Source organism: Pleurodeles waltl, chromosome 7 (genome assembly GCF_031143425.1).
Source record: "Pleurodeles waltl isolate 20211129_DDA chromosome 7, aPleWal1.hap1.20221129, whole genome shotgun sequence".
Taxonomy (NCBI): Eukaryota; Metazoa; Chordata; class Amphibia; order Caudata; family Salamandridae; genus Pleurodeles; species Pleurodeles waltl.
This window is the reverse complement of record NC_090446.1, coordinates 873,024,834-873,043,133: the sequence shown is the minus strand read 5'-3', so window position 1 is coordinate 873,043,133 and position 18,300 is coordinate 873,024,834. Positions and strand designations below refer to the sequence as shown.

The window sequence follows — 18,300 nt, the reverse complement described above, 5'->3', positions numbered from 1 at the left end:
GTTTCTGCCCCCCCGGGGGCAGATCGACCTAATAACAATAGGCCGACCTGCCCCCAGGGGGGGCAGAAATGGCCTAAAATAAATTTGCCCCCCATCCTCCAACCCCCCCGTCCCCCCCTGCCCGGGAGCGACCTTTGCCTACAGGGTCGCTCCCCTTGGGTGACATTGGCGCAAAAAACAAAACCCCAGTGCCTTGTTGTTTCTGCCCCCCTTGGGGGCAGATTGACCTAAAATCAGCCGATTTGCCCCCAAGGGGGGCAGACATGGTCTAAATACAATTTGCCCCCCAGGGGAGCGACCCTTGCCTAAGGGGTCGTTTGCTATCTGTAATAACAATAGGCCGATCTGGCCCCAGGGGGGGCAGAAATGGCCTAAAATAAATGTGCACCCCCTAGCCCCCCACCCCCCGGGAGCGACCCTTGCCTACGGGGTCGCTCCCCTTGCGTGACATTGGCGCAAAAAAAAAAATCCCCGGTCCCTAGTTGTTTCTGCCCCCCTTGAGGGCAGATTGACCTAAAATCGGCCGATCTGCCCCCAAGTGGGGCAGAAATAGTCTAAATACAATTTCCCCTCCAGGGGAGCAACCCTTGCCTAAGGGGTCGTTCACCATCTGTAAAACAAAACAAAAAAAAAATCCCCGTTGCCTAGTGGTTTCTGCAGATCGGCCTAATTAAAATAGGCTGATCTGCCCCCCAGGGGGGCAGAAATGGCCTAAAATAAATTTGCCCCACAGGGGAACGACCCTTGTCTAAGGGGGTCGCTCCCCTTGCGTGAAATTCATGAAGAAAAAAAAACTCCCTGGTATCTAGTGGTTTCTGTCCCCCTTGGGGGCAGATTAGCCTCATAAAAATAGGCCAATCTGCCTCCAAGGGGGGCAGAAATGGCCTTAATATAATTTGCCCCCAAGGGGAGCGACCCTTGCCTAAGGGGTCGCTCCCTACCTCTAAAAACAAAAACAAAACAAAACAAAACAAAAAAATGATCCCTGGTGCCTAGAGGTTTCTGCCCCCCCTGGGGGCAGAAAAGGCCTTAAAAAACAATGCCCTACCTGGGAGCGACCCTTGCCCAAGGGGTCGCTCCCTTATGCCAATTTCCACATAAAATAAAAATAGAAAATAAATCCCTGGTGTCTAGTGGGCGTTTCAAAAGCCGGATTGCTTTACAATTCGGCTTTTGAAGCCTCTCCGGCCTCCTCCACAAATGCTTTGTATTTCTCTTCCGATCACACTGGAAGCTGAGCTTCCAGCGCGATGGAGGAGGCCTCTGTGATTGTCAGCGCGTGATGCGCGCTGACGTCAGGGGGGGCGCGGGGGTGGAAGGGGAAGGGATTCCCCTTCATCCACAACCGGGGGGGTGGGTGGGGGGGCCCAAGGGGGCGCTCCTCCTGGGTGCAGGGCGAGGTGATCTCGTCCAAGGCACAGGGAACCGGTGCCTTGGACGAGATCACCTCGTTCAAGGCACCATATCGGTTAAAGACCAAAGGGCAAGACGACTCGAAATGGCGTCGAGGAGCCTTGAACATCTCGACGTAGAAGAGGAAGAATTGATGCAGGCTGCAGTCTCAGTTTGAGATTCCGAGTCCGAGCAGGTATCAGAAGAAGGCAGACCAGTCACAGCAGGACAACATGTGGGTATGTTTGAACCTGCACCCTCACAAAAGAAAAAGCGTAAGGCCTTGGGTATGCCACTGCTGGAAGGCCATGGCTCGGCCCGAGAAAAGACTGTCGGTGACCAACTTCCCAGTTCGGCATCAAAAAAGGCCACTCTTCCGAAAACATCGGAGACAACAAAGAGCTCCGTTTCCGAATCTACTAGACACCACTTTCCTGAGTCGAAAATTAGAAAGCCAGTTTCGGAGCCGAAAAGGTCAACTTACACAGAGGAACATGGACTTTCAAAGAGACTTAAAGAAAGCCACAAAACCTCTGAAGAGGAGTTAGACGTACAACCGATACTAGAAATTATGGATGAAAGGCAATCCAGGATCCACATCCATAAGGAAACAGGGAGAATTCTGACAGCACCTCCTTTAAAAACAAAGAGGAACCTAGCTTTTCAGGAGGAATTGGACACTATGCAGCCTCCAGCTAAAGTGCCAAAGCAGAAGGAGAAACCACCACCTCCTCAATCTTCTCCTCCTCACTCTCCTCCTTATTCTCCCCACCTACCTACTTCTCCTCCGACTAGCCCTACACCAGTGCAGTCACCCACTCATTCTTATGATTCACAACAGGACAATGTGGATCCATGGGATCTTTATGACCCAGATCCCATTCCTAGTAACGATCCAGACAGCTGTCCCACTAAACCATCACCACCTGAGGATAGTACTGTCTATAACCAAGTCATAGCTAGGGCTGAAGCACATCACGGTGTCACCATGCATACAGAGCCCCTAGAAGAGCATTTCTTATTTAACACTCTATCCTCAACACATTCTAGGTATCAATGCCTCCTGATGCTCCCAGGCATGGTAGAACACGTGGATCAGATCTTTAGTGAACCTGTTAAAGCACGCGTCATAACACCTAGGATAGAGAAAAAATATAAACCTGCACCCTCTGACCCTGATTATATCACCCATCAGGTACCTCCTGATTCTGTGGTAGTTAGTGCTGCCAGGAAAAGAGCAAATAGTCAGTCATCAGGAGATGCACCCCCTCCTGATAAAGAGAGCAGGAAATTTAGTGCTGCAGGGAAAAGAGTTGCGTCCCAGGCAGCAAATCAGTGGAGAATAGCCAACTCGCAAGCACTATTAGCTCACTATGACAGAGCTCATTGGGACAAGATGCAAGACATAATACAGCATCTCCTCAAAGAACACCAAAAAAGAGCACAACAAGTAGTGGAGGAAGGGCAAGCCATTACTAACAATCAAATACGATGTTCCCTAGATGCGGCAGATACCGCTGCTAGGAGTGTCGACACTGCACTCACTATACACAGACATGCATAGCTCAGATCTTCTGGATCCAAGCCAGAAATACAGCAGACTGTGTTGAACATGCCTTTCGATAAATAACATCTTTTTGGGCCAGAAGTAGACACTGCCATAGAAAAATTGCGAAAGGACTCTGACACAGCAAAGGCAATAGGTGCACTCTACTCTGCACCACATAGGGGGTCCTTTCGTAAACCTTAGTTTAGAGGTAGTTTCAGAACACAACCCTCAGAGGCATCCACCTCACAGACAAAGCCAACCAACCCCAATACCAATGTGGTAGTTTTAGGGGCACATATAGAGGACAGTACCCCATAAATAGAGGGAAATTTCAGGCCTCTAATCAGCCTCCACAGCACCCAAAACAGTGACTTCCCACATTCCCTTCTACTCCACACCTCTCCTGTGGGGGGGAATACTACAACAGTTCCACACAAATTGGCAAAATATTACCACAGACAACTGTGTGCTATCAATTATCCGCATTGGCTATTGCCTTGAATTGATAAACACTCCTCCAAATATCCCACCAAGATCACACAAACTATCCACAAAACACACGATTCTGTTACAAGAAGAGGTTCAATCTCTACTACTCAAACAAGCAATAGCATTGGTTCCACAGTCTCAAATAGGAACAGAAGTTTACTCACTATATTTTCTAATTCCCCAAAAAGATGGCACCATCAGGCCAATATTAGACCTCAGGCCCCTCAATCTTTACATCCTGCCAGAACATTTTCAGATGGTAACTTTACAGGATGTCATACCACTACTACAAAAACAAGATTTCATGGCAGCCTTAGACCTCAAAGATGCGTATTTTCATATACTCATCCATCCTTCACACAGAAAATATCTCCGATTTGTCATTCGGGGAAAACACTACCAATTCAAAGTGTTGCCCTTTGGAATAACAACAGCCCCAAGAGTATTCACAAAGTGCTTAGCAGTAGTGGCAGCCTACATAAGAAGACAACATATACATGTCTTTCCATATCTAGATGATTGGCTAATAAAATCAAGCAGTCATACACAATGCCAAAATCATACGAATTATGTAATACAAACCTTACACACACTAGGCTTCGCAATTAACTACCAAAAATCACACCTTCAACCAGCACTAATACAACAGTATTTGGGCACAATACTAAACACTCATCAATCTCTAGCATATCCAAATCCACAAAGGATACAAGCTTTCCAAAATATAATCACACATACAAACAAATCAACAATATACTGTCAGATTTGTCATGAAGATTTTAGGAATGATGGCATTATGTATTGCAATTGTACCACACGCAAGACTAAACATGCGGCCCTTACAACAGTGCCTTGCACAACAATGGTCACAGGCACACAGTCAACTCCAAGATCTCGTGTAGATAGACTGCCAAACATGCATGTCCCTTCAGTGGTGGAATTCCACAAATCTAACCAAAGGGCGGCCATTTCAAGACCCTGTGCCTCAGACCATAATTACAACAGCTGCATCAATGATTGGTTGGGAGCTCACCTAAACAACTACAACATTCAAGGGCAATGGGATGGCAAACACAAACAGCTACACATAAACCACTTGGAGTTAATAGCTGTCTTTCTAGCACTCAAAGCTTTTCAACCTCTTCTCACACAGAAGAATGTTCTTATCAAAACAGACAACATGACAACCATGTATTATCTCAACAAACAAGGAGGGACACATTCAACCCAACTGTCCCTTCTAGCCCTGAAAATGTGGAAATGGGCAATTCACAATCAAATTCATCTATTGGCTCAATACATTGCAGGAATAGACAATCAGTTGGCAGATGTCCTCAGCAGAAATTACCAACAAACTCACGAATGGGAATTTCATCCTCATTATTTCAAAAATACTTTTAAAAGTGGGGAACTCCAAACATAGACCTGTTCGCAACAAGCGAAAACACAAAATGCCAAAACTTTGCATCCAGACAACCACATCCCCTATTCAAGGGGAATGCTCTATGGATCAACTGGTCAGGGATATTTGCATACGCTTTTCCCCTTCCCCCACACCTTCCGTTTCTAGTCAACAAGTTGCGTCAAACTTCACTCACAATGATACTCATAGCACCAACGTGGGCACGCCAACCGTGGTACACAACATTATTAGACCTGTCAGTAGAACCACACTCCAAACTCCCATCCAGACCAGATCTGTTGACACAAAACAAAGGCCAAATCAGGCATCCAACTCCAAAGACACTCAATCTAGCAATCTGGCTCCTGAGGTCATAGAGTTTGGTTATTTACAAATCCCATCAGAATGTATGGAAGTTATTAAGCAAGCAAGAAAACCCACTACTACACAGTGCTATGCCAACAAATGGAAAAGGTTTGTATTGTACTGTCAATCCAAAAATATACACCCTCTTACAGCATCAATACAAGATATTGTATGTTATTTACTTCATTTACAAAAATCAAACTTGGCATTCTCTTCAATAAAAATTCATCTTACTTAAATATTTACAAAATATACAACATAGCGCTTTATTTAGAGTTCCTGTATTTAAAGCTTTCATGGAAGGTTTAAAACACATCATTCCACCCAGTTCCTTCTTGGAATCTCAATATAGTGCTTACACAACTTATGGGACCACCGTTTGAGCCTATGCACTCGTGCCAGATTCAATTTCTAACATGGAAAGTTGCCTTCCTAGTGGCAATTACTTCTTTAAGAAGAGTATGTGAAATCCAAGCCTTTACTCTTGAAGAACCTTTCTTCCAAGTACACAAGTATAAAGGTGTACTAAGAACAAACCCAAAATTTCTCCCAAAAGTGGTATCACCATTTTATACAAATCAAACAGTGGAACTGCCAGTCTTCTTCCCACTGCCAGATTCTATGGCAGAAAGAGCTCTACATACATTAGACATCAAAAGAGCTTTAATGTACTATATAAATAGAACTAAACCGTTTAGAAAGACTAAACAACTATTTGTCGCTTTCCAGAAACCTCATACAGGCAATCCCTTATCAAAACAAGGTTTAGCATGATGGATTGTAAGATGCATCCAAACATGCTATATCAAAGCAAAAAGACAGCTTTTAGTTACTCCTAAAGCACATTCTACAAGGAAAAAAGGTACAACAATGGCTTTTTTAGGGAATATACCTATGGCTGAAATATGTAAAGCAGCCACATGGTCAACACCACATACATTCACTAAACACTACTGTGTAGACGTATTATCACGACAACAAGCCACAGTAGGTTAAGCTGTTCTAAAAACATTATTTCAAACAACTTCAACTCCTACAGGGTAACCACCACTAATTTATGTGAGAACAAACTGCTTTGTAGTCTATTCACAGCATGTGTATCTGCAGCAGATGCCATGCCATGCCTACACATGCCATCGAATGGAAAATGACACTTACCCAGTGTTTATCTGTTTGTGGCATGTTCCGCTGCAGATTCACATGCACCTTCCCTCCTCCCCGGAAGCCTGTAGCCGTTAAGTTACAAACATTTGTACATATGTAGATACATTTACATTTGTATGGACATCTCTTACTTTCTACCTATATACTCTATTGCTCCTTTCTTTACCCTCTGCGGGAAAACAATCTAGAGTTGATGCCCATGCGCAATTGAACCAAAGAGGGGGAGTCACTCAATCCCAGGACTCGAAAACACTTCTTCGAAGAAAAACATCTTGTAACACACCGAGACCAACGCTGTTGCATTTTATAATGCACATTGACACCACTGGATTTAAAAATAACATTGATAGTTTTTGGATTTGTCACTTTATGTGCTGCAGATTTCAGAACAGAGTTAAAATCATGGGTGTTGTTTATATAACATATACTATTCAGAGGAAGAGACTTCTTTGAAGACATTGCCTACCAGCCACACATTCTGTGTGTTCTAAAGCTTAAAGGAATACTTGTGTCCTTTCCATGCTAAAACACCATTCATTGCAAAGTTATTTTAAGGCAACTGGCTTTCTTGCCTTTTCTTTAGGGCTCGTGGGTGTAAATCACTCATTTCACTTGAGACCTGCTCAATATGATGTGCTAACAATAAATATTCTATTATGATTTAGAATAGTGCGGTTTGCGGGAAGAGTAATTAATAGGTGTTAATATTGGCACTCGCTTATTCAATCTCAGGAAGAATGGAAGATGGATTAGAAATCCGATTTGTGACTTGTCAGTCACATCCAAAAGTCAGGTATGTTAACCCACTAAGCTCAATATTATGAGACCTGTAAATGTGTACAGCCTCAAATAAGCATGTATGGCACTATCCCGATGAGCAGACTGAAAACATACCTTTGGTCAGCATTCAGCCAGAAGGGTCTTTCTGAAGTTTGAATTATGAATATTTCATTGGCTCATTGTCATTTCACAGAAGGAATTGTCAGAAAATTGGCAAAAAGAGGCATCATCTCAAAATAACTAGGCAAAAACTGATTCTTCAGTGCCTTGCATTGAAATTTGCAGAACCTGCTTTTTAGTTGTCAAATCAAGTATTGCCCTTTATAAGGATCTTTGTCAGTAGACTATAAACATTGTCAAATCCACTAAAACATGTTTATTTTTATCCTATCCGGTGTGATCAATGTGTTTAAAATATGCAATTTGTTGCTATATTTTCTTGTACTGACTTTAAGGATAGCTCTTTCCCATTGCAGGAAACGTTAGCCCTGTCTCCAATGGTTGACCTGTTAGGCCACGAAGTGCGAGTCTAGTTACGCCAATGGTCTGAGCACTCCAAATAGTCGTGCTGCGCAGCCTTCTCTGAGTGAAGCCCTTGTTCTTTTGCAGCCTTACTTAGCAGTACCTGACCATTTTCCTGCGTTCCTCTCAGTTGCAAAATCATTTGCAGAAATTGCTCCATGTGGCTTCTTGGCGGTCTCTGTTGTCAGAGAGATAAACAGCATCACATGTGTCTGTATCTCCTGAGCCAGGATTGCCACTTATAGTTGCTGCCACACCGGAAGTGTGGTTGGCGATACCTTAATTCTATTATGTTGGAATGCTCGAAAGGTATTCTTGATGGTAGAGGTTTTTGACTGCTGCTGCTTGTTATTGGAGGTCCTTTCAGAGCTTGTGCTTCAATGCCTCCCTCGGGGCTCTTGACTTTTCTCTGATCTTTTTCTGTGGGCTCCACATAGCAATTTTGTATTTAGTGACCACTTGTGTATTTAGTGATGGACTCCTGTGGGTGAGGGGCTCATGCGTAGCCAAGTTCATCAGCAGAAAGAACAGATGATGGACAGAATGCTGAACATATCAAACATCCACCTCCAATCACAGATCTGGGTTAAATCCATGTTTTGTTTTGTACGCCGAGCCATTCCAGTGTGGACCCAGTCATATGCAAATCAGTCTTGACCATGCCCCCCATAGGGACAGTTCAGCCCAAACTGCCAGGCCAGGTCCTCCCTGGACCAGAAACAAGCACACTGGGACCGGTTTCAAGGTATCACCCCTCATCAGCCAGGCTTGCTTGAATCCAGCGGCAGAGTGAGCACTGGACACATGTCTGGGCATACCCTTCTGACTAAAGGCGAAAAACGCAAAAAGAACAGATGATGGACGGTATGCTGAACAATGCATGGTCAAGACTGATTTGCATATGGCTGTGTCCAACCTGGGGTGACGTGTTGGGCAAAAAATGGTGGAATTAACTCATATCTGTGATTGGGGTGAATGTTTGCATCGGGTTAGGTATTCCACAATATGTCATCCAAGTATGAGAAGGAGCGACCTCCTATACTTATTACAGTATTTATAGCATTTTTGTATACATTTTGTAAATTTCTATATTTTCCTACTGTACCTACCTTTAACTTTATTTGGATGCATTGGCATAGGTGCTGCACATAAAAAAGCAGATTAGCAATTGCCTCTCTTCCGCTTGAAACGTTTCAGCCTTAAAAAGGAGTAAGAAATATGGTGGCTGCCAGTGCTAACATTCAGCAGTTAAATTTGAAAAAGTGACATTGTGTGATGTGGGAGAAAATCATTTAATTATTTTTCTTCCGCATTAACACTTCTCTTGTGGACGTTTTGCATTGCTTGGAGATGCCCACTTCACTGGCCTCTTTATACTATTTTATCCCCTGCCTTTATATGTATACAGATCCCCTCTTCTCACTCAATCATCATTAACAGTCAGTTCAGCCGTCCACAGAGTGCTTCTGCCTTATTTTTCTGCTTTACCTTCCTTGTATGTGCAAATAGTATGTCCTCGGTGTTTAGAAGGCTTCATATGCATTATGTCATAAGTACAAACATAAAAAGTGTTAAGTATATCCTCGTACAATGCATCTTACTTGATTATTTTTTGATACCTTATCAACTTTACATCACAGCCCATGGCTTTGTCTTTTTCATGCTACCGTGCAAACATGTTAATGCTCTAAATGAGTTAAAGGAAGATGTATGCATTAATTTGCTCCTGGTGTCTTTGGTGCAGGCTGTCCTGGCGGATGAGCTGTCCATCACTCAGGGAGAGCAGCTTGACGTGATTGAAGATGGAGATGTTGAGGAGTGGGTCAAGGTGAGTGCACTGCAAATTCGAGTTTATTACCAGATTACAGCACAATTGACATAACGAAACACTTGTTACTGCCTCACAGATTGCATGAAACAATTAATTTACACAGGAAAGCAACTTTCCTAATGGTACTAAATGGTAATGGTAATAAATAGCATATTACACTCTGCATACCTACATATGATAGATAGATTGATAGATAGATAGATAGATAGATAGATAGATAGATAGATAGATAGATAGATAGATAGATAGAGAGATAGATAGAGAGATAGATAGATTTGACATGTACTGACACAGGTTCTTCCCAAATCTCTGTGATGTATTTATTAAGGGCGTGATTCTCAGGGAGGTAAAGTACTCTTAGGTATTCACAAACTATGTTAATTGTACCACTATGCATTCCCCATACTTATGCGTCCTGAATTCCCAGCCCCAATTGCAGATTCACCAAGTGCGAAGAACTCAGCACACATAAGTATGAGTGTAGAGTCGTAAAACACTGCACATAGTTTGTGAACACCTGAAAGTAGTACATTCACACAAAAATGTAAGTTTACCTTTGTTACTCAGGCCCTAATTGTGCAAACATAATCTGTAACTTGCAACATATATAATACGTAAATCAATAATTGAAAACCAGTCTCTTGTGATTCAGTAATGCATGAACAGTCACTTTTCAGAAGTTGCTTCAGCACATTCACTGATGCAACAAAAAATGGCGTGCCACAATAAAAGTGTTAAATTCTCCCTCCCCCATTTATGCCTCAGGCAAGGAACCAGAGTGGGCAGGTTGGATATGTCCCTGAGAAGTACGTCTCTTTCCTAAATGTCCATGCTCATAACCAAAAGAAGATGGAGGGAACTAGCGCAGCTCAATTTAGCAGCATCTCCTTGGGTAATGCAGCAGCAGACTGGGCTTTGGAACCAGGAGGTGAGCAACTGCATTCAGAATACATGGGTCATAGTTAAACATAAGTAGGATTTTTTGTTTGGTGTGCACTGCAGACTAACATCTTATTTGCCAGAGTTTGGAGATATTGTAAATGTTCAATTTTTATATGACATAGTCATTATAATAGTACTCCTGCATTTGGTGACCGAGAAGATGCAGGAGTGAGCAATTTAGTTAGCGAACTGCAGTTTGCAGTTCTAGTCAAGTTGGTGTCCCACTTGGCCAAGTGTGAATTTAAGATTTCTTGAAGCATGAAACTGTTAGGAGAACTCACTGGTGCTTAGTGGGCACATGTTTTGGAGATCTCCCCATGTTCCTCTTTCAGATGAGGAAGTGAAAAGGACCTGAGAACAGCCATGTTAGTGATCAGCACAATAATACATTGGTCTTTCCTCTTTCACAAAAGCTAAATCTGTAAATTCCTTCTTTTCCTGTAAATTGTCAATCTTTCTTATGGATGTTCTACTAGAAGTAAAAGCAGCCTAAGCTATCTTTAATGGCTTCTAGTGGGAAATCATTAGTTCTAAGAATGTTAGCGACACAGCACATTTGCAGAAGCACCAAGTGATATCGAAATGGCACTGTAATACAATACTTTTTGGCAACTTTACCCTCAAGGCCTCATGCTTGATGTTTCTGGGCAAATAACTTATCATTTTCATTCCCACTCAAAGAAAGGTGACTTCTTATACCAAAATAAATTGACTTTGTGTTCAAAACATATACTGTGTTACTCTATTTTATGTTCTTTCAACTGTGAGGATGCTCTAGTTATAAACTCAACCGCAAAATAGTTCTTCATTACAGGGAGGACAGTGCCAGGCAAGTGCTAGACTCCACACCATTTTTTTGCAAACCTACTTTTCCAGTACCATACTCCTGTAGTATAGGTCATGGCTTTAAAGAGACTTCAGTTGATGCACCATAACCCTTAGAGGTCAATACACTAATCCTGACTAGTTCAATGTGTGAGAAAACTCCTTCCCTTCATATTTTACCAATGTATTACCCACCTAATGCTACATATCCTTCCCATCTTTTCAGTTCTAATACAAAGAGCTATTGTGTCGTGAAAGCCTATACAGAAGAATAGAGAAGCTATGAATAGTCTGTCTGAAACTCGAAAAAGTCATGTTTGTCTTCCTCTGTTGAAGTTGCTATTCTAATGGCTCCTTTTTGGGTCACATGTGTAAGGCATGTCTTTCTTTAGCATTCCACTCTGAGGGTAAAGACAATGTGCTCCAGTTTTAGATAGCACCAACTTAGATGGCACCTTCTTTAGAACCCTATTTTCACAGCATGGCACTGGGATTCTAATCCTTTGTATGCTGCTCACTCCCATTGGTTTGTCAAGATAGGAAGAAAAAAGCTGCATCACATTGGAGGGAAGATTTATATCATTATCTAGTTGTATACACTGGATCAGTTCTGCTAGACTAGTTTGAGATAGAAAGAACAATCTTCTTGAATTTATTTCAGGTAACATGTCCAATTATGCTGAAAAATACTTTTCCCAACATAGAAGGGGACTGTTTTCTGACTGGTGTACATGGCATTAATTGCTAAAAAAATATGTTAAGAGTGCACTGTAAAATAATAATCACAACTGAAGACATTTTGAGTGTTCCTGATAAGAGCCTTTGTTAGTCACATGGCTTTTATCTCATTTCAACATTGCAACTAAAAACGAAATATTAAAGGGGTATTCTAATTCCTGACTGTGATTACTTCCCTCTTTCCTCAGGGTCCATCGCAAGAGCCCTCTATGATTATGAAGGGCAAAGCACAGAGGAGCTCACCTTTCCAGAAGGGGCCATCATCCGAGTGTTGCAAAAGGAGGAAGATGGTGTGGATGATGGGTTCTGGAAAGGAGAGTTCAATGGCCGTGTTGGAGTTTTTCCTTCACTAGTTGTGGAAGAGATGTTGGGAGATGGGTCAGAATCAAATGAGGTATGTCTACACTCTTTACCTTTCTGAGAACCCTTTACTGAACATTCATTGTTTCATTTTCATATTGTCCATGCAAGTATCACTAAAAACCAAATGTGCCAGAACTAACAAAGAAACCAGGGATGTTATTTGTGAGAAAGGTTTTTCTAGTTCTAGTGTACTGACATAAAACAGCACATTCAGTCTGTCACTTTACTGCCAAAGAAAATGATGTATCATGGAAAATATAAAAGGCATACTTGAAAGTGATTCTTCCATCATGTATTTCCTTTAATAATTGAAGGTAACTGTAAGTTTTAGCTTGCCTTTCAGGGTGGAGTCAGTGAGCTTGAACCATTGTTGGAGCCCTGAGGAATTGTATTGGGATAATTGTTCCATTAAATTTAGTGGGGACGTGCAATGGGTCCAGTGGCATAGGAAGCCTAGCTTTGCCTGATACAAACAACCCTCTGAAGAGGTCGTTATTGTGGTTGACCAAAGGAATGTTTAACTGATAAATGAACCTATAGAAGTGTGAAAGATGACAGACTCATGGGACAACATCCATGACTCTAAAAGCAAGTGTCAACCACCACATAACCACCAGAAGGCACCCAAACTGCTATCAGCACTGGCTCAGCATTAATAGTTTCCCTTTACAGCTTACTCTACGGGAACACCAACCAGCCAAAGAACACACAACATTGAACAGCTACAGCAGTACAGAGCTAACTGGAAAGAATCAAGCCCCAGCTATTGTAATCTATTTCTGAAGTACAGCAGAATTCTAATGCGGTCGCGTATTTCCAAAGAGGCTTCTGCCTAAAAGAACAGTCTCACCTTTTGGAGCCTCCTTGTTTATTCTGAGAGTCTTCACATGCCATTATGTGGCTGTGATATTAGGCCACATGAGTACATACCTTGAGCTTGTGCATTTAGACAGTTCTTCATGCATAAATATTTTCCTTTCATTACACTTAAGCTCAGGCTAGCAGGGTGCACTTGTTCTGATCTCTCTGCCACTTTTACCAGATAGCAGAATCATTCTTCTTACTATATTGAATTCATTGTTATAATTATGGTCCACAACAAGACAGAAGACCATTTTAAAATGCACGCACTTTTTTTTGCTGCCCATCAAGTTTTTCCTTATAGAACACTTGAATTCCTCTCAGCAATTTACATCCCCAAGCCACCTGACACACGCAGCTCACCATCCCCTGCCTCTCGTCTTCCCTGTTCACAGTGTGGTCCAGTATGAGCCTGTTGCTTACAAGAGGTCTTGATGTTTATTGGAGGGGCCAGGGCACCAACTAAGGCGAGTTCTTGTCTTTTTAATGCAAACATCTGTATCATCTGACCTGTGTCTAACTTCCTGCCCTGCCTCCCTTTCAGAGGCTTCAAGCAGACTGTAAATAAATGCCATTGTTTCTCCATGCACCAAATTACTAGAAGGATTTAGCATTGAGTTGACTGGAGTTCTGTATTTACCAGGTTCCTTATGTTTACAGGAACTGCCCTCCCCAGCACCGCCTCCCTTCTCGCCACCTGCCATTGGTCAGAGTGCTGGGTCCAGGCCATCTCTTCACAGTGTAACATCTGCCACAGAAGTGTTCCTTGGAGGTGAGTTCTAATCTAAAAAGTCTACTTTACTTTCAAATTTTCTGCTGCCAGGAGAATTTGCTTTACTTTCTTCCATCCTGAGTTGTTTTCTCTTTTGATGGTTTCCATCTCTCCTTCTTCATTGCCTTCTCCTAACATGTTAGGAGTTAAATGACTCTAACATGGTCACCAACGTATTTCTTGCTCAATATCTTGTTAGGGAAAAGCTGAGAGGGTGCAAATATCTTTCTCTCTACTCAACCCCACCCCTCCATTGACATCCACAGATGCAAATGCGTAGACACATTGGGCCCGATTCATGAAAATAGCTGTGAATAAGTATTGGCATCGCCGTTATGTCTCGCCTAAGCAGGATCTATTGGCTTTGCCAATGTGTTTTAGCCATGTTCTACACCAGCATTGCTGCTGTTCAGCATGGCTAGTTAATAAGTTAGTGTCATAGAGGAGAGGGGCATGGAGTGTCTTACAGTGGAATGGCGAAGAGTGGAGTAGAATGTTGTATAGTGGAGCAGCACTGAGTGTAGTGTACTGGAGTGACATAGTGTGGAGTCGCATAGAGTGAAATACACTGGAGTGGCATAGAGTATACTGGACTGGTGAAGAGAGCATTGCGGCATAGATTGCAGTGGTGTATATTAGAGTGGTGCATAGTAGAGTACAGAGTGCAGAAGCGTAGAGTAGGGTGGCATAGAGTGGTGCAGATTGGAGTGGAGTAGAATTGAGTGATGCAGAGTGCAGTGGCACAGAGTACAGTCGAGTGGCATGGAGTGCAGTGGCAAAGAGTGCAGAGTAGAGTTGAGTGGCATAGAGTGGTGCAGAGTAGAGTATAGTACTGTAGAGTGCATTGGCATAGAGTGCAGTGGCATCAAATGGGGTAGCGTAGAGTGGAGTAATGCAGAGTAAAGTGTTGTAGAGTTCAGTGGCAGAGACTGCAGTGTTGCAGAGTAGAGTGTCAGAAAGCAGTGGTGTAGAGTGAAAGAGTGATGTAGTTACCAGTGGCGTAGAGCACAGTGATGCAGAGTAGAGTGCAGTGGCATATGGTGCAGTGAAAGAGTGCAGTTGTGTAGAGTGCATTGGCATAGAGTGCAGTGGTTAAGAAAGACTAGAGTGGCATAGAGTGCAGTCGCATAGTTGGAGTGGCATAGAGTGCAGTGGCATAGATTGTTTCAGAGTAGAGTAAAGTGGCATGAAGTGGTGTACGGTAGAGTGCAGTTGCATAGAGTTTCATTTAGTGTAATAGCGTTAAGTGGTGTAGAGTGCAGTGACAAGGAATGCAGTGGTGCGGAGTAGATTAGAGTGGAGTACAGTGGATTGGCATAGAGTGCAGGGGCATAGAGTTGAGTGTTTCAGAGTAAAGTGCATTGGCGTAGAGTGTATTGGCATAGAGGCAGTGTGGTGTAGAGCACAGTGCCTTAGAGTGGATCTGTGCAGAGTAGATTGGTGTGGCTTAGACAAGAGTGGTGTTGGGTGCAGTGGTGTAGATTAGAGTGGCAAAGAGTGCATTGGAATAGAGTGGTACAGGGTAGAGTAGAGAGACATAGTGTGAAGTGGCATAGAGTGCAGTGGCACGGAGTGGTGAAGAGTGCAATGGCATAGAGTGGTGTTGAGTGGTGCAGAGTAGTGTGCAGTGGTGTGAAGTGGTACAGAGTAGATTGGAGTGGTGTAGAGTGGGATATTCATGACGTGGTAGCACACTGCCATGACAGACAACACATTTTCAATTGAAATGACCATTACATTTGCACAGACACACAGATTTACTTATGAAACTATACAGAGTACAGACCAAAGTGTATTGAAAGTGCATCACCAAGTGTAATGATTTGTTTTGATCATATTTAAAGTATTTGTTTCCAACAAACTTCAGAAATAATAGACATGGTGCTTCATTTTTGTTCCTAATTCTTATATATTCTGAAATACTTACACATTTCATTTAAATGTTGTCATGTGCAAGAAAATAACTCTTTCCCATCCCCAGTATCCAGCAAGATTGTCAAATATATCCTCTCACTTTGAAGTCAGAGAGAAAAGTAAACAAGTACCCATGGAAGACAGCCTCTGACATTTGACTTCTGTCTTTGAATGGGTAGCAAATGTGATGAGATAAGAACAACAGGCCTGTTTACAGAAAGAGAGCACTCAGAAGGATATTGTAAATAAGTTTTGGGCAAGGGGAAGGTACAAACTCAAGCTGGACAGTCTAAAACAAATAAAGCCAGCAAATGGGAAGCAAGAACATGTGAGTTATGAACCACAAAGACAATGGCAAGCAACGGGCAGAATGCATTTCTAGGTCAGCTTTCTGAAAGTCCCCACGATGTCTTTAGCAAACTGGACAGATGTGCTATCTAGTAGGTTTTGACCTAGAAGGAAGGCAGAGGTTTACGCTCCACCTGAACGTATTGTTAGGTCTAAACACAGCAACAGTCACATTGGGTGCAGTGAAAGTATCACTCAAAGGTAATTGCATGTATCCGGTGTAAAATCATCTCAAAACGTCAATCACACATATCATTTGATTCAGTTCGATAAGAATTGCAAAAAACAACCACTTTTGTCTGTTGTTTAAAATTATAATTAATCTTTTACCAATAAACGTGCAGTATGTACAGTGACAAAAGTGCAGATGGTGCAGGGCTCCTATAAGTTTATATACATATATAAAAAAGGCCTTTTTTTGTCCTGGTTCTGTCTCTCTCAACATACAGGGATGGTTCTTGTTATAGTACAAATGACTCTGCAAGGACCCACATTGTACAGTGCTAACAGAACTTGTGTGTGTGTGGGGGGGGGGTTATAGATATATATATATATATATATATACATATATATATATATATATATATATATATATATAAATCACTTTAAGAAACAAAGGTTATAGGAGTTATAGATAGATAGATTCTAAATTTACTCGCACAAAACAATAACAATTTACCTGTTATGGTTAGAGTTATTTTAAGTAACTATAACTATACTCATTACGCCGTCAGCCGCCATGACCATCAACCGAATTCTGCCAGACTTCTGGTGGAATTCTACCTAAGGTCATAATGCGGTTGGCGGCTGGTAGCCACGACGACGGTATGTTGGCGGCAGTCATCGTGGCAGTAGTCGGCATTTGCCGCCAATGTCATAATGAGGGCCTAAATCTCAGTAAAGCACTTAGAAACACAATAGCTCCAACTCGGACTAACACAATGTCTTGAGGGAGTCATTTCCAACAATCTAACGCCACTCGTGAGGGAGTGCGGGCTGGGCACGGAGTCGCACGGACCCCAGGTACAGTACCTTGGAAAACGAAGAAACAAAGACTTTGTATGGAGTCAGAGAGATGAGGCACCACCGGAGCTGGTGCTGCGTTGGTTCCTTACTGCTGGGCAGAAAATGTGAGGTCTTGGTTCCTTACTGTTGCATGGGAGGTGATGCGACATTGGTGGCAGGGCATCAGTTCCCTACGATCCAGCTCGGTTGATGAATCCAGCAGGTCAAGACTCAAGGCATCACACCACAGGGTCACAGATGCTGCAGTCTGCTGTCACCGACGTCGGTGACAGGGCACTAGGGATTCATGCTGTGGTGGGACTTCAGAGGCGCTATGCTGGCGTCGGGCCTGCAGCTTTGGTCGCGGTCGTTGCACTCAGCAGGAACCACCGCTGCAATGCAGACAGCGGCACAGGGTCGGACATCTGCGCTGGTTCCAAAGTCTCTCTGGAGTCGATGTGCTTGTTTCATCTTACCAGAACTTACTCCTAAACGCCCAGAAACTGGATTTGGCAGCACTTGGCAAGTCAGGACTTTCAGCAAAAGAGCCCAGTTGCTGGCAGGTGAAGTTTTTGATGTTCCTGAGATGTCTTAACAGGAGGCAAGCTCAGTCCAAGCCCTTGGGGAATCTTCAGAAGCAGGATGTTAAAAGCAAAGTCCAGTCCTTTCACCCCCAGGACAGAAGCAGCAAGTAGCAGGCCAGCACAGCAAAGCAACATGCAGAGAGACAGTCCCTCCTACAGCATCCAGCTCTTCTTCCTGACAGAATGTCCTCAGTCCAGAAGGATTCTAACTATACGGTGCCATAGGTCCAGTACTGATACTCATTTCTGTCTTTGAAGAAGGCAAACTTCAAAGGGAAGTCTTTGTAGTGCACAAGACCCTGCCTTTCCCTGCCCTGGCCCCAGACACACTTAAGGGGGTTGGAGACTGCTTTCTGTGAGGACAGACACAGCCCTATTCAGGTGCAAGTGTCTGCTCCTCCCACCACTCTAGCTCAGGAAGACCCATCAGCCTGGTGATGGGCCATCAGGATA

The 18,300-nt window shown here is 43.0% G+C and overlaps 1 protein-coding gene across 2 annotated transcripts in view; it reads left to right on the top strand.

Moving 5' to 3' along the window:
- The window catches only part of FCHSD1 (FCH and double SH3 domains 1), a 310,185-nt gene that overhangs the window by 260,093 nt on the left and 31,792 nt on the right, over positions 1-18,300 (top strand). For both annotated transcript variants that reach the window (XM_069199479.1, XM_069199478.1), the window contains exons 15-18: positions 9,409-9,492; positions 10,261-10,423; positions 12,189-12,394; positions 13,885-13,996. In XM_069199479.1, coding sequence (XP_069055580.1) covers positions 9,409-9,492; positions 10,261-10,423; positions 12,189-12,394; positions 13,885-13,996 — 565 coding nt within the window. The remainder of the gene's footprint in view (positions 1-9,408; positions 9,493-10,260; positions 10,424-12,188; positions 12,395-13,884; positions 13,997-18,300) is intronic.